Here is a 17,325-nt window from a genome sequence, read left to right as displayed (position 1 = left end):
GGCTTCTGCTACATCTTGTATCTGAGTGCCTGGGTTCAAGTCCCATCTCCTCCTGATTCTAAATTCCCCCAGGAGGAGGCATGTGATGGCTCAAGTCTTTGTGGCTCTGTTACACACTGGGAGACCCAGATTGAGTGTCTGGTACCTGTCTTTGGTCCAATTCCGACTGTTACTGGAAGATCACTCTCTCTCTCTCTCAACCTTCAAATACAGAGAAAGTATTAAACATTTTAGAAAAAAACTTATCAGTTATCCAAAGGATGAACAGAATAAAGTTGAGGTTCAGACACTCAGATTATCAGGAGCAGTGACCCTAGAAAGGCTCATTAGTTTGCCCTTTTCTCTATATCCTCAGGTCATGTTCAAAGCCCATCACCACTGTAGCCAAGTGACTGACCCACAGAGCCCAAAGACCCTTCCCTGGCCCTTCTTTAGGCTAAGAACTACAGAAAAACAAGCTCCGGGTGGCCAGTCCTGACATTTCAGACATCCAAATGGAAAATGTTAGGCATTCCAATCAGCATCACAACGTGGCCTCAGAAGCACCAGAATGAAAACACTGAATTTTGTTCAAGAGATTAAGTAAACTCCAAATTTCACAGTCATGCTGTATGTTACAAATGAGAAGTGAATATATGTCTTTTCTTGTCATTAAGGCCAGTCACAAGACTTTGACCTCTTTTATATCGAGGGTGGGTGTGTGAACTTCCATTATATCAATAAGGAAATGGAGCTAACTCATTGATGACCAGTCATTGGAGTTTAACAGTTATATTAGTGATCAAATAAGAGGCAGAGAAATATCAATACTGTATGATTCAGGATAATTTTGCAGTTTATCACAACTCCACATTTTTCCATCTGACCTAATTTTGCTAACTTTTGCTGCCCAAACAAAATTTTAAAAGATCTGGAACATCGCTGCCCACGTAAAAAGCAAACAGAATCACAATATCTGAATTTACTCTTCGCTTCTGTAGTGGCACTTTCAAGGTGGTAGGCATGACTGTGGAATGACTATTTCTGAATTTCAGTCAGCTATGGGTGAGAAAGTCTAGACTACTTTTTTAGGATTTTCTAAAAGAATAATAGAAATATTCTCACTGTTATTTTCACCCGCACATTTTACAGAATGAAAATTTCTTTAGAAGTATTCCTCCAAATACTTGTCTAAATCCACTGGATTTATGTAGCGTTCTATGCCCTATTATCCTCACTGAAAGGTCTGATGGATTTAATTCCAAGTCTTTGTACAGTGCCTGAGCTGGCTCTGGCTGTTTTTCTGAATGTTAGATCGTCTGAGTTCCACCTTCGTCATCATAGTTATGAACTTCAGCTTCTTGGGCGTGTGTTGTCTTTGTTCAACAAGTTCGGTGACAAATAATATTCAGAAAGCTGAGATTTCTTTGCTGTTGTTTTTCAATACAAAGAGTAACAGAGTGTGAAAATAATTGTGTCATGCGGATGCTTCTGAGATTCGACATGACTTTATCTTTGTTACTGAACTTGGTGTTTTGCTCTATTGTAGTTTGTCACTGTGAGGATGTTCAAGGTACTTCTGTGAACCTTGTAACAGTTGTATGCACGCCCTTCTCACAATCACAGATCAAATGCAAAACTGTGCATTTCTTCTTGCTGTTCTTCTGAGTTTTTTAAAAAGATTATTTATTTTATTGTGAAGACGTACATAGAGAGGAGAGACCGAGAGGAAGATCTTGCATCCTATGATTTACTCCCCAAGTGACCACAACGGCTGGATCTGAGTTGGGCCACGAACCAGGAGCAGCTTCTTAGTCTCCCATGTGGGTGCACGGTCTCAAGGCTTTGGGCTATCCTCAGCTGCTTTCCCAGGCCACAAACAGAGAGAACTGGATAGGAAGTGGAGTGTCCGGGATTAGAACCGGTGCCCATATCATCCCCTGGCATGTTCAAGGCAAGGACTTTAGCTGCTAGGCTATTGCACTGGGCCCTATCTTTATGTTTTGAGTCAGATATTGAAGCATAGCAGATCACCAACTCATGATCTCAGAGTTATGGGACTACAGAACTATCTCACTGCTGGATTACTTTTTTTTTTTCAATTTAGGTGAAATTTATGTAACATAAAAGGAGTCATTTTAAAGGGTTCACATTAGTGGCAAAATGTTGTATAACCACCACTGCTGTCTGATTCTAGAATTTTTCCTCTCTCCGCGGGAAAAGCCTGTGCTCACCAAGCTCGGCTCCTGTGCTTCCTCAGGGCACTCTAAGCGTGGTCAGAGTGCTGCTGCTAGCAGAGTGAAAATAGGCAATTCTCGGATCCCTCAGCCCTCCATTCCTGACTGCACAAAATTTTGAGAGCTATTTCAGAATAGAGTGGATTTGAAATGGAAGCTGGAGGCGTTACTGCAAGCCTGGTTTGCTAAATCAACTGAGATTAGATGAAGCCTTAAAAATATTTCTAGGTTTTTTGGTTGCTTCATGATTAAGATATTAGTTTTATCTATTTGAAACTAAAACTAGTTCAACTAGACATGTAGAACACCTGCACATTCAAGACAAGCTTAATCTATGATGTAGAAGCATCTTTCAGCGTCAGTACAAATTACCAGCCCTGTTCAGAAAACAGAATTATGGTTGCAAGCTAGAGCAGTGTGAAATAGAGAGAGCTCTAGCCAAGGCTTTGAGGAAATAACAGGTGTAGAAATTCAGAATGGCCACAAGGGTGAGTAAGATACACCAGTATTATAACTATGTATGCCAAAGTGTGAAGGAGGGCATGAACTTGCTACACTATCACAAAGTGGCTCTTTCCCTGTTTTATAGAGAAGGAATAGTGCCCAAAAGAGCATAGAATAGTCAAACTAATTACAAAAGTCTTTAAAAGCAGACCAAAGATATGGACCTTATGCTTCTGTCAAATCCAAAAAAAAAAAAAAAAGATTGATTACAATGCATATATTTGATGCATTATGCAATTGTATTTTAAAATCTCAGCAGTTTTTTCGTGCAGGCTGACACTAATTCTGAAATAGACATATTAAAAATATATGGAAAAATGGGTATTGACAATGCAAGGCCCAAGAAGAGCTGAGATGCCTTTGAAGAGGATGGATTAAGTGGAAGGTACATCAAGAAGATAGTGTGGAACTTGGATTCATTGACCAAAGGAGTCAGTGGGACAGAATTGTTGACCTCAAGGAGCCTCAGAGAGAGAAACACTGTTACTTTCTCATGACAAAGATAACATTAAAAAACAATGGGCATGAAACAAATACAGTAATATGGCTCACATCTACACCACACATAAAAATGATTTTTTAAATTTTATGTATTCTTTTTTATTTTACTTCTTTTTATTATTATCATTTTATGATACAGTTCCATAGATAATGGGATTTCTCTTATCCTCTCCCCAGTTCCCTCCTCCCTCACTGAGTTCCCCTATATCATTACTATAGTATAGTTCTTCATACACAGTCATATGTCCATCATTGCGGGCATGGACAATGGCAGAGAGTCCAGCATCCTATTGTCAAGATATAGTGAACAGTTTCATTGGGAGTCCATCTTTGTCTAGAAGTAGAGATGCGTGCTCCATAGTATGCTCACATCTGAATATTACAGTCTCCATTACACAGTTACTATATATTCCCTTAAGTGAAAAGCCATAATACAAAATCAACAAGAGGAAGAAAAATAGAAATTTACAATGCTATAAAGTTAAATAACATACTGCTAGATACAATAGTCTCCATTACACAGCTACTATACATCCCCTTAAATGAAAAGCCACAAAACATAATCGACAACAGGAAGGAAAAAAAGGATAAATTAACAACACCATAAAGTTAAATAACATGCTGCTGAATGAATAATGTGTCACAGAAGAAATGAAAAAGAAAGTGAAGAACTTTCTTGAAGAAAATTATGCTACTGTATTAGCTATGAGTCAGTGAAGAATTTAATGAGAAGAAGTTTTGAAGAGATGAAACTAACAAAAAAAAAAATCAAAATCCGTGAGCTATAGTTTCCGCTGATCTTTATTTACTCTTAAAGAGTGATGGAGACAGAGAGATTGATCTTCTTTCCTTTTGTTCACTCCCCAAATGACCACCTGGCTAGCTGGGCCCGTCTGAAGCCAGAAGTTTCTTCCAGGTCTCCCATGTGCATGCAGGGAGCCAACTCCATAGGCCATCTTCCATGACTTTCCCAGATGCATTAGCAGGGAGCTGAATCAGAAGTGGAGGGGCCGGAACCCGAACCGTCACCACACAGGATGACAGTGTTACAGGGGGTGCCTTTTCCCACCACACCACAATTCTGTCCCCATAGATACAGAAATTCACGGTGGATGTAAGTGTGATGTTAGAATTTTTAAAGTAACATGGGTTTAAAGTAGTTCTCAAACTGTGCTGAAAAATCTTTAAAAAAAAATTCTGCCACTAACTTATAATAAAGTCACAAAAATATCAAATTACTATACAATTTTCTCAGAACTTACTCTCAAAATCTTAATCTCAAAATTAGCCTGCAGCAAACATCTTGTAGACTGGCACATCCCATGGACCGCTCTGGAATGTTTTCTTTCAGAAGATAAAATTTAAGAATGTATTTATGACTTGGAGTAGGTAAGGTTTTGTTAAATATGACCAAAAAAAAAACCTACCTGTAAGTTTAAAAAAAAGTATCCATTTGGCTGTCTATCATAAACTTAAGAACTTCTGTTTATTAAAAGATATAATTAAGCCTTTTCCCATTATGATAATTGCATTTGTATATTTACACAATGGAAGTCAATATTTACAATATGGAGGACCAAAAGAAGTACAGGCACACCTACCCAAAATGTCTGAGCAGTTCAGCATGACGATTACAAAGTTTCCTGTAGAGAATGTGTGGAGGATGTTTAAGCCTTATTTATTTGACAAAGTTAGAAAGAGGGGGATCCAGATATTCCATCTGCTGGTTCATTTCCCAAATGACCATAGTCACTGGAGGTGGGCCAGTTGGAAGCTAGGAACCAGAAGCTTCTTCCAGGTCTCCCGTGTGGGTGCTGGTGTTCAGCCACTCAAGCCATCTGCTTTTTCATGGGAATCAGCAGGAATCTGGATCAGAAGTAGAGCAGCCTGGAGCTCATATGCTGTGCTGGCACTATAGGCAGCAGCTCTGCCTGATATGCCATAGCTCTGGCCCTCTTTGTGAAGGAATTTAGCATGTACAAAAAAAAATGGCCAATGGGAAACGAATGTGCTGGATCCTATTAGCCACCAGTGAAATACCAATTCAAAGTACAATGAGTTTCCACTAGGAATCCATTGGAAAGGTCTACATGAAAAAAGAATCAGAAACCAGACAGCAGTGAGATGTGACTCAGCGAAAAGGAGCAAGTCTTTGTACCTGCAAGAACATGTACAACTCACAGTCATGGATGAGAGAGAGTAAAACAGCAAGACAGAACAACACCCTGGGTGAGATTCCATTTATGCAAAACTGAAATACAGGCCACGGCGTCAACATGATGGTTATCTTGGAGGAGATAGGGGAGAAGAAGCAACGGGGAGGAGACTGGATGATCTCTTGCGTCAAGTGGGTGGCAAAGCCTGGGTGTGTGCAGCTTGGGGAAATTAATACACTGCAAATTTCCATGCATATGCTTTCCTAGGTGCATATAATACTGTCTGTAATCGTTTTAAACATTACTGGCCACGGCACACTCTTAAGAAAACAGTAGCATTGTTGCTATGGTGTTTTATTTATTGTGAATGCACTCTGGGGATACCTTGTGTTCAAGTGAGGTCTACGGTCCCATTGAAGAGACAGGATTTGTGCAAGTAAAGATGAGTGAGAAACTATGAATTCTTAGCAAATATAAAACTTACGCTTTTTCACTTGAAGTTGTGTTTGCCTTTCCAGTACTGGTAACTTTTTCTAATATGCCCTTCAAATCCCGGAGAAGAATTCCTTTTGTGAAAATTCTGGCTGCAGAACATATTTTTATACTGACAACATAAAAGCTGGCATAATTGTGTTATACACTAAATAAGACAATGGTGGTATTGAGAGAAAATGATAGAGATTGTCTTTCTACTGGGTATTAGATCCCTGACATTGAGATAGTATGACTTGAAGGGTGAAGAGCGGGAGAGAGAGTTCCAAATGGAGGGAGCTGAATGAGCAAGGGTCATGATGCCAGGAAGCGCTGAGGGCCCTGAGATGAATGAAGAAAGCAGGACTAGGGTGAAATGAACGCAGTATGAAGCAAGGGGTGCGTTGGCTGAGACCATGCTCTCTAGTAAGGCACCTCGATTTTAGTTTGTAGGCAAGAAGTCAGTGCATATTTTAAAGTAGGGGACTGGGAGAATCTGGTTTACATCTTTATAAAATTGTTGTAATTAATCCATAAAGTCTAGAAAAATGAGAATGTAAGCAGGTGGAACCATTGGGAGACCATTGGGAGACAAGTTGGGCATTGCAGGGAGCTGGCCTTGTCTGCAGATGGGGTAATGGTGACATGCAGGGGAACATAATATGTTTTGGAGGCAAAAACAGTAGAATTCAGTGATGGATTGGGATATAGGAAGGCTAGGAGAGAAGGAGGTAGGAAGAGTGACTGCTATGTCTCTAAGTGGAGCAACAAGCAAAAGGGTAGCAGAAGGCGGAGAGGAAGCCAACTTTAGACAATCTGGAGGAGATACTATTGCAGCCTGTAAGTCTTGAGACATAGAGCCGATGTCTGGATCAGGGCAATACCTTCATAAATGTCCAATATTAGAAAGTACTGGGAGCCTTCTCAGTGGATCACATTCTCAAGAGGGGGCTTCATATTTTAAAGCTGTGTGAAGAAAGACACATGGGTAGTGTGATGAGCTATTAAACAGAGTAAGGCAATTTCCTCTTTTTGTATCACATGAATTTCAAATAAAATTCAATATGTTTCAGACTTGGGGAATTTTGGAGGAAGAAAACTCACATTGAGGAAGAAGGTCATGAATTTTGTTTTCAGCATCACGTTAGAGATTCTGACATCATTGAGCATGTCTCTTGATGTTACACAAGAGCCTACTGAAAACCAGAAAAGTTAAATAACTGTTCAGAGTCACTGTGGTTAGTGACACAAATACTGTTAATTTCAGAAATGCCCTGCCATTCAGTCTTGTAATTTAATGTTGGAAGTCAGGTGAGGAGGCCTCCAGTGTGTGGAGTCAATGACTTCTGTCTGAAGTGTACCACAGGCTTGCAAAGCCACATGTACCTCAGCTAGCAACAGGATGCCTTGGTAGAAGACATGGATGCCCATGTGTGATCGCACAGTCTTCCCCACAGGCCCTGATGGATGAGATTCTCATGCTCCAAGATGAAATCAATGAGCTGCAGTCCTGTCTGGCAGAGGAGCTTGTGTCTGAGTCCCAGGAGTCCGATCCCCCTGAGCAGCTGGCCTTGCAGTCCACACTCACTGTCCTGGCTGAGAGAATGTCCACCATCAGGATGAAAGCTTCCGGGAAACGGCAGCTGCTGGAGGTAACAGGACATCTGAGAGTCTCCCATCCCTCTGATCTGGAATTGAGTGATGGGCAGACAAGTGTGGGGGTTACATATCTCATTTTAAAAATTTTTTTAAAACGATTTTTTAGTTTTTATTTGAAAGGCAGCCTTAGTCGGGGCATGCTGCACAGAGCTTGTCCATCTACTGGTTTTTGCTTCAAATGACTCTCATGACTACAGCTGCACCAGACTGCAGCAAGAGCCAGGAGCTTTTTCCAAGTCTCCCATGTGAGTGCAGGGACCCAAGCACTTGTGCTGGCTTCTGCTCCATTCTCAGGTGCATCAGCAGGGAGCTGGATTGGAAGTGGAGCACTAGGACCCAATCGGGTGTTCCTATGGATCCCAGCATCACAGGTCAAAAGATAAATTTGCAAATTAGCCTTGTTGTAGTACCTATCTTGAGTTAATCATTTAGTTTGTTCCTTTTGTACTCAGTTACACTGTGAAAGGCATGTGTGGAGTTTGAAAACCAAAAGGTTGGTCTGGATCATTTTTGACATAAATTATTTTCAAAAACCGAAATACTCAGGGAACATAACATCAAATTTTAGGTTTTTGCCTTTTCATGAGCAGAGGCGACAGTACACCACTCGTTTCTACTGCTTCCCACAGAACTAGCTGCCTGAAGCTGAGTAAAAAGCCTGTGACGTTGGAGCATGTATTCTTCAGTTAGCTAGCTTGCCCCACTCCTTACAGTGTCACAGGCACGGAAGTAAGGCATCTGCTGCAGAGTTATGCCGTTGTTCTGTTCTCACCTTTGGCTGTTTTTCAACATTCTCATTCTTTCCTGCCCCTAGGTATATTGTTTGAGCATGCCTTGCTCACCTCTTAGTCCCCTGTGGGAAGGTTTTTGTAAAATCGGGATCTTAACACTGATCCTTAAGCAATTCTGATAGATTACCCTGGATGTGACCTCAGCATTGTTTTTCTGGAAGCTTTTCGGACACTTGTGATGTGTAGACAGGATTTGGAACCCTTCCTTTGTTGTATTAGATCCTGGAGAACTGGTCCAGGGCCAGGAATCTCACATTTGGTTTGATTTCTCAGGAGAAGCTGAATGACCAACTTGAGGAGCAGAGGCAGGAGCAGGCCCTGCAGAGGTTCCGCTGTGAGGCCGACGAGCTGGACCACTGGCTCCTGAGCACAAAGGCCAGCCTGGATGTCGCCCTGGGGATGACCAAGGAGCCCATGGACATGGAGGCCCAGCTGGTGGACTGCCAGGTATGAAGTTGATTGCAAAGAATAGACCAACACCATCGTGCCTATTCTAAAACTGGAACCACTGGTGACAAAATGTGGCATAGGTGGATGCTTTTTTTTTTTTCATCTAACCAGAGATTTCATATATTAAGGCATAAGAAAAATAATACATTGTTAAAGTCGAGATGAAATTCAAATTGAACTGAGTGTTTGAAAAGAATCAACTAAGTTCTCACCATCCCAGAAGACTTTTTGTTTACATACTGCAAATTTCAAAATACCTCTAGATTTGAATTTAGCCTTTAAAAGCAATATAAACCACAACAGAGTCAGGCAGTAACACCGCAGGAGGAATCCCCAGGTGTCATTGGAATTTGGGCTGTTTTCCAACTTTGCCAAGCTTAGGCAAAGATACTCCACGTGGACACGTTGTCGGAGCAGAGCTTCCTTCTGCCACTTCAGGTCTCCAGGAATTAATGTGAGGGTAAAGGCATGAGGATTTTTATTATGATGTTATTTTCTTACCAGGAAGTTTCCAGACATTGATCTAAGTATACAGAATAGATGCTGAACCAGCTGTAACTATCAATGACCGTTAATTATTTTCAGCACATACACAGGTGCCTTGAAGGTTCTTTTCATTTAATTAGCCAGGGACTGTTTGAGCAATCCTGAATAATCTGAAGAATTAAGAGTCAATGTATACAGCTTTGCATTTCTCCCTTTTGGAACCAGGAAATAAGTAAAACGCTCCAATTTGTGAACACTGCATTTACCTTAATATGCATTGTGGTATTTTGATCATCTCTGTTTTGTATTTGAGATTTCTAATATTGAGTATAATCATGTGGATTTTTAATTGCCTTAGGAAGGTTACCTCTATGCACTCAAAACATTATTATTATATTTTAAAGATTTATTTATTTTGTTGGAAAGGCAGATGTACAGAGAGGAGGAGAGACAGAGAGGAAGATCTTCTGTCCTATGATTCACTCCTCAACTGGCTGCAACAGTCGGTGCTGTGCCGATCTGAAGCCAGAAGCCACGAACTTCTCTCTGGGTCTCCCATGCGGGTGCATGGTCCCAAGGCTTTGGGTTGTCCTTGACTGCTTTCCCAGGGCACAAGCGCTATTGCGCCGGGCCCTCAAAACATACTATTACATACAAAAATGGTAATATTGGGCACGGTGTTTTGGCCTAACGGCTTAAGTCCTCGCCTTGAATGCACCAGGATCCCATATGGGCACTGGTTCTAATCCCAGCAACTCCACTTCCCATCCAGCTCCCTGCTTGTGGCTTGGGAAAGCAGTCGAGGATGTCCCAAAACCTTAGGACCCTGCAACTGCATGAGAGACCTGGAGGAAATTCCTGGTTCCTGGCTTCAGATCAGTGTAGCACCGGCTATTGCGGTCACTTGGGGAGTGAATCATCGGATGGAGGATCTTTCTGTCTCTGCTCCTCTCTGTATATCCGATTTTGCAATTAAAAAAATCTTTTTTTAAGAATTGTAATATTATCTGAAAGAGACATGTGCTTTTTAAAAAAAATGTGTTGTTTATGCAAAAGATGAACTTACACAGAGAGGGACAAAGAGTCAGAGACAGAGATGAAGAGAAGGAAAGAAAAGTTGGATCTGCCGGTCACTCCCCAAATCCCTGCAATGGCTAAAGTTGGTCTGTGCCCAAACCAGGATGCTTGACTTCCATCCCAGTCTCTCACATGGAGGGCAGGGCCCCAAGGACTCGGGCCATCTGCTGCTGCTTTCCCAGGATTGTCAGCGTGGAGCTTGGATGGAAGTAGAGCAGCTGAGACCCACATGCTAACGAGGGATGTCATAGATAGTAGCTTGTCCCATTATGCCACAGTGTGTTCCTCAAGAGATATCTATGGTAAATATTTCCATTTAGCAATTAAAATTATTATCCAATGTGGAACCCCTAACTTAAATTTTATCCTAACTGCCATCCCTTTTGAATATATTCACTGTAACATATATATTGATAATGCAGATAACTGTGACTTTTACAAGTGATGAGAATAATGTCGTAAATATACTTGAAGGCATCTGAAATTACACATGTAAATAAGCTTATTAGAATCTAATATTTAGAAGCCAGTGTTGTGGTACAGTGGGTTATGTCGCCTTCAACCTGGCGTGCCATGTGAGTGACAGTTTGAGTCCCAGCTACTTCGCTTGTGATCCAGCTTCCTGTTAACACATCTGGGAAAGAGGCAGATCATCCAGGGACTTGGGACCCTTCCCTCCACGTGGAAGACCAAGATGAAATTTATGACTTCTGCCTGCAATCTGGCCCCGTTCTAGCTCTTAGAGTCATGTGGGCAGTAAACTAGTGGATGGAAGATTCCATTCTGTCATTCAGCCTTTCATATAAATAAAAATAAATCTTCGGCATACAATAGTTAATTACTCAATTTCAAGTTAAAATTCTAAGAGAATTAAAATCTAGTGAATTAAAATCTAGTATTAAGCCAGTTATGCGATCACTATCACCGTGGCCATTACACAGACTTAGCCATTGCATTTCGCTTTTGTACATCCTTGCACACCAAAAATATTTTCAATACTTTTATTATTATTATTATTTTTTACTTTGCAACTGCTCTGGAACAAAGACTAATATAAGCCAGAGTGAATTCATTCTCACAATTCCATCTTGTTACAGGAGAGGAGCTCCATTCTGGTCCTCTAAGTGGGTTACCAGGACCTGGGGAATTGGACTGTCATCTGCTGTCTCCTATGTACAGGAGCAGGTGATGAGTCAGAGGTGGAAGAGCCTAGAGGTAAACTAGCGCTCCAGTCTAAACTACCACAGTTGCAAACCGCAGCTTAACCTGCACACACACACTCATGTTTTTCATTTTTTTAATACCTGATCTTTAAAAGAGCAGGATTCAATGGCCTGAAGATTTAAACACACAGTCCATCAGCTGTCACTCAGAACTGTCAGGAAACTACACAAACCCGCAAAGCCTGTTGGTCTGCTATAAAACCCTGCATGTTGCTGGGCAGCTAATGTGACAAGGTTGGCAGCAATTGTGAATTTCATGTTTCTTTTCGTCATCCTAGAACATGCTTGTGGAAATTGAGCAGAAGGTGGTGGCCTTATCTGAGCTCTCGGTGCACAATGAAAACCTGCTGATGGAGGGCAAGGCGCACACGAAGGACGAGGCTGAGCAGCTGGCGGTGAAGCTGCGAACACTCAAGGGGAGCCTCCAGGAGCTGCAGCGAGCTCTGCATGACAAGCAGCTCAACATCCAGGTGAGGGATCCAGCTGCCACCTATGGCCACTGTCCACACTGGGCGTACCTCTTCTGGGCACGGCAGGAACATCCATGCTTCTCTGGGCACCTGCTTCACCCTGAGCACTGCTGCCTCTGTCTGGATTCATACTTTAACTCGGGTCTAGATTTTCAGATAGCTTATGTAAAGGCTATGTAGGTCTAAAGACTACAATGTGTGGAAATAAATAGCAATGGTTTCCCAGTCTTCCTTCCTATCCACCCTCTGCCCCAAGAAAAATAACAGAAAGAGAGAGAGAGAGAGAGAGAGAGAGAGAGAGACCCAAAGGCAGGCAGAGAGTTTCTGCCTGCTGGTTCATGCTCCACATATCACAATGGGGCAAGCCAGGCCAAGCAAGAAGCTGGAAACTCAATCTTGGTCTCCCATGTGGGCGTCGGGAGCTAACTGCTTGAACCATTGCCTGGTGTCTCTCACACTGTGTATTTGCAGCCACGTGGAATCAGAAACAAGCTGTGATTCCACTGAAGCGTTCTGACAGCAGAGGGGAACACCCAACCAGCAGTGCAACCACTGTGCTAAGTAATCCTCCCCTGCCTGGCTTATCGTTTAACTTCTCCTTAATTTCAACCTTCTGTGTCCTCATGTTTTAGGTTGATGATTTTTTGTGACTAATAAGTGCATTTCATGGGGTTGGAATATTTAATCAGAAGATACCTGTTTTATAAATTTATTTTTTGATGGACAGAAAGAAAGAGATTATTCGGGTGTGAGCACCCGCATCTGCTGTTGACTCCGCAGATTCTAGCAGCATCCAGGGTTTGGCAAGGAGGAGGCCTGGAACAGGATTCCATTGAGGTCTTCCGAGTGAATACCAAGACTTTAACTAGATGAGCCATCACCCTATTCCTGCCATGTTAGCAGGAAGGTGGAGTAGGGGCAGAGGCTGGGTGTCAGACCCACCTACTTCAGTGAAGAACGCTCATTGGGTGAGTACAGGGAAACAACCCAAGTCCGGGAAAGCTCCAGCGTTATCGAGTACGGGTGGTCTGTGGGAACACACACAGAAAGTTAGAAGGCAGGAAGGTGGCAAGAAGACTGGGTTTAGTTCCTGGAAGCCCCTTGTGGTCTACCACCAGAGGTTTGTGGCAAGTGAGATCCGAGGAGGACTGGGAACTGCCCACTCATGCTGGGGACGTACAAACTACTCATGGCTTCAGTAGGAGCTGTTTCTGCGCCGTGGCGGAAGCAAGAGTGCTCTGTGCTGGAGTAAGATGGCGAGGGAAGCTGCTGCAGACGGAGTTGATATGGCAGCCCCGGGAGTCCTGTTGAGAAGGGGAACAGAAGAGTAAAATAAACTGTAAGAACTGAAGCAAGATGTTCTCTGTTAATTAGAGAGAGAGAGAGATAGACAGACAGGTCATTTATCTACTGATTCAATCCCCCAAACCTGCAACACATGCCAGACTGAATCCAGGAACCCAGAATTTAATTTGGGTCTCCCACATGGATGGCAGGGACCCTGATAGTTGAGCCATCAGCTGCTGCCTCCTGGGGACCAGTGGAAGAGCAGGTGGGACTCAGAGCCAGGTCTTCTGAGATGTGGGCATCCCAAGCAGCAGCTACATTACTGAGCCAAACACCAACCTCTATTTACTGGTTAGTATTTTTTTGTCCTTGTTTCACATTAAAATTAGAAAAAATAATGACAGGTTTACATTCAGATGGCAATCGTTCAGAAAAAAAAATTATTTAAGAAAACGAGTCTTGGAAAGGAGGAACAAAATAGGATCACATGTGGAGGGTTTGGTCTTTGACCCTTACCACGAGTGGAGGTGTCGTCTCCCCTACACTCCTGCCAAGCCAGAAGGCAGTCAAGCCTAAGGGCGCAGCAAGTGCTGCCAACCCAGCTAGCCCATGTTCCTGTTGGTGTCATGGCATGGCTTCAGCCAAACTGCCTCTCCTTTATCATTTTTGCCTGTCTGTAAAGTGACTGGGACCAAGCCAATCCCTTCACCCTCTACAAGAAGAAAAGGAGAACTTCGGAGGGGAGGAAGGCAGCATTGTGATTGCACAAAGTACTGGAAGGAAGGAGGGCGTGAATATTGTGATGAGAACTTGATGGCTGTTGCCTGCAATTGCTTTTTTTCACTGTGTTGATAATTGTTCAGACCAAACTACCTATTTTTTTCATGATTATATGGTTCTATAATCCAGAAAACCAAACCTAATCACTGAAAAGTATTGGAAATATTGAACGACTTTGAAAAGTGACTGATGTACTAAAGGAGTGAAGCCCAGAAAAATGATGTATTGTTCTCTCAATAATATGAACAGAATGAATGATGCAAAACTGAATAACACTTTAACACAAGAACAATTGAATAGAAGAAACCATTTTATCTTTAGGAAGATAACTTCTTTAAAATACCAATTATCCCATTAACACCCCAGTTATTCTCAGTTGAAGTATTACTTGCATATTTTAGGAAAGTGACACAATTTTACCAGATTTACTTGGGAAAATATTCATGTAATGCTAACTAACCACCACATTTTGAAAGCGAAAACTTATGAGAAACTATTAGTCTTTTAATGGAATAGGTAAGTAGTGGGGATTGACTCAACAAATATATTAACAAGAAGGAATATACTAGAAAGAGACTCTGATATAAGGGAATCCAATAAATGTTAGACATGTTAGATAAAATATGACATACTCTATAGTAATAAGTGAGTCTCCTAAAAATAATAAATTATATTTCACATAACCATTTTCATGGAAAAATAAGGTTTAAATGTAAAATTGAGCCTGAAAAATACTCAGAGCCTAAGTATACCCTTCCAACTGTTCCCCTAAAACAGAATTATAGGTGTTTTTTTTTTTAATTCTTACATAAAATTTAAAAAGTTAAAAGAGACAAACAGGGGAGAACAATACAATTCATCTATTTTTCGTAATTACATAAGAAACAAAATTGGATTAAAAAACGCTCAAGGGCCTGCCACAATAGCCTAGTAGCTAAATCCTTGCCTTACATGTGCTGGGATCCCTTAAGGGTGCCAGTTCTCGCCCTGGCTGCTCCACTTCCCATTCAGGTTCCTGCTTGTGACCTGGGAGGGCAGTGGAGCACGGCCTGCACCCATGTGGGCAACCCAGAAGAAGCTCCTGGCTCCCGGTTTCAAATCAGCTCAGCTCTGGTTGTTGGGGCCACTTGGGGAGTGAACCAGTGGATGGAAGATCTTTCTGTCTTTCCTTCTCTGTAGATTTGCCTTTCCAATAAAAATAAATCTTTACAAAATGCTCAAAGATTTTAGAAGTGAAAAGAGATTCCTGTAATTTAAAAGAAATATAAGAGAATTTCAAAAGTAACATGGAAAATGCATGTGATGGGGGAAAAATGTGAGCTTAAGTGTTTTTAAGTTGATCTGTGAATGAGTTTAGACGGTAAAGAAATTAAAGCAGAGATGTGAGTTTACTCTGTGGCAGAGCTGGGCTTCAGGAAGGTCTCACCCCACCCCACTCCCAGAGGCAGGTACGAAGGAAGGGGAAGCCTGATACGTATGTGTCCGCTAAGCAGGGCAGGGACCACACACTCCAAGGACTCAGAGCTGAGAAGGGAGCAGTGGTGAGCAAGCAGGCCCATTTAGGCGCAAGGCATGCTGGGAAGCAGCTGTTAATCCACCTGTTGTGAGGCAAGAGACAGGAAGTTTGGAATTATTTTTAAATTTCCCAAATTTAAGCACTGATATTAATTTTACAACTTTAAATAAGTTGTTCTTAAGTGACAATTCAAAAAAAAATTTTTTTTTAAAGTTATGTGCCAAATAAAATATAGCTATAGGTTGGAATTGGCTCTTGGACCATCCCTTTGCAAATACAAACTGGATAAAACATCTGCCCATTGTGTTGGCAACAGTTACTAACAAGGCATCCTGGGGTAAGATCCTTGGGCTTTCCAAAACTTTCCTAGGGATCATCTGTGAAATAGGGGTAAAGAAGGGACGTTTATTTTCCCTCACCCTTGATCCCTTGGGGATTTGTTCTGAAAGCCTCTCCCCTTCCGTAACTGACCATATCAGTCACAACCGGTAATAAACGCATTTTCAGAAATAAACACTAATAAAAAATATGTGGATGTCTCAAAAGAAGTCAAGATAAATATGAATACCTTAGGAATGTGGTTGGCCACTGGAACAGGAAACCATGAATATAGAGGAGAACTACTGTGTCTAACTTAATTATCCCAAGGATTTCAGAGAATTGCTTTAATGCAAGTAATGCCTGCACTGAGTAACCAGATGGGTCTTGAGCCATACAGTAAGGCATTACAAGCAAACTGTATGCAAGCCTTGATCTCTGCGAAGAAGGGAAGTCCCGATGTTAGAACAGGCTCGGCTGCAGCCTGTGCTTAACTCAAGAGAGGAGAATCCTTACTCTGCCCCTGGTGGAAGCCTGCCCTAGGATGGTGGCTGTTTATTTTTTAAATGTCTCTAAGTTCTATCATCTAATGGAGTTTCTAGCATACAAAATATTAGAGTTTTAGAAAAGAAATACACTTTGCCAAGATTATTTGTTCATCTGTGGAAACAAAAGGAACTTAATTTACATTATTATTGCCATGCAAGGATCATGTCCTTTCATATAAAAAATTAGAGTGTATAATCGAGTTAAAATTAAAGTCCATTGGAGGAAAGCCTCCCTATCAATGCAGGTGTCAAGTAGGGTTTGTCCTTTACTCAAGGTTTGCAGGAGCTGGAGGGCTGAGATCCCCTTCTTGCTTCTTGGGTTCTCGGCACACAATTTTCTGGGGCACCTGTCCCAGAAGACTGGAGTTTTTCATGACCCTGGTCGTTCTAGCGGGGCTTGTATGGTTAGCCCTGAGTAACCATCTCCTTCGCTACCAGCCGGACACAGTGCTCTTCTACATGAAGACTTGCAGTCTTTGATCATAACGCATGTTGAATCTCATGCTGTCTTTCTTCAGAAGAGTCGGGGTGATTCTCCTGCATTACCACCCACCAACAGAGAAGACAGTTTGCTCACTATAAATAATAAAGTACTTTATAAAGAAGTGTTTAATTTACGTTTAGCATTTCCCAATCCTCACTCGTCTTCCAAGGAATGTTCCTGGCACAGAGTAGTATTTCTTCCATTTCCAAAGTAAATAGCTTAGGTAGCCCCACCCAGTGTGACTGTGGATAGAAAACTGCCTGCCTTCGGGTTCTCTGGACTGGAGGGAAAGCTGTTATCACAGCTCAGAGGGTCTGTCCCCCAAGTTCATCCCTCCTGGCTGTGGCAGCCCCTCCCAAGGTGGCAGAAATGACATTTGAACTGGATT

The 17,325-nt window shown here is 42.0% G+C and overlaps 1 protein-coding gene across 1 annotated transcript in view; it reads left to right on the top strand.

The window, feature by feature from the left end:
- SYNE1 (spectrin repeat containing nuclear envelope protein 1) overlaps window positions 1-17,325 on the top strand; it is a 444,597-nt gene that overhangs the window by 295,510 nt on the left and 131,762 nt on the right. Inside the window, exons 96-98 of the mRNA XM_040965176.1 lie at window positions 7,294-7,500; window positions 8,572-8,745; window positions 11,813-12,004. Of these exons, the coding sequence (XP_040821110.1) occupies window positions 7,294-7,500; window positions 8,572-8,745; window positions 11,813-12,004 (573 nt within the window). The remainder of the gene's footprint in view (window positions 1-7,293; window positions 7,501-8,571; window positions 8,746-11,812; window positions 12,005-17,325) is intronic.

This window comes from Ochotona curzoniae, unplaced genomic scaffold, assembly GCF_017591425.1.
Source record: "Ochotona curzoniae isolate NIBS_2020 unplaced genomic scaffold, NIBS_Ocur_1.0 scaffold_3890, whole genome shotgun sequence".
Taxonomy (NCBI): domain Eukaryota; kingdom Metazoa; phylum Chordata; class Mammalia; order Lagomorpha; family Ochotonidae; genus Ochotona; species Ochotona curzoniae.
Note: the sequence above shows the minus strand (reverse complement) of the source record. Positions and strands in the feature narration are given on the sequence as shown.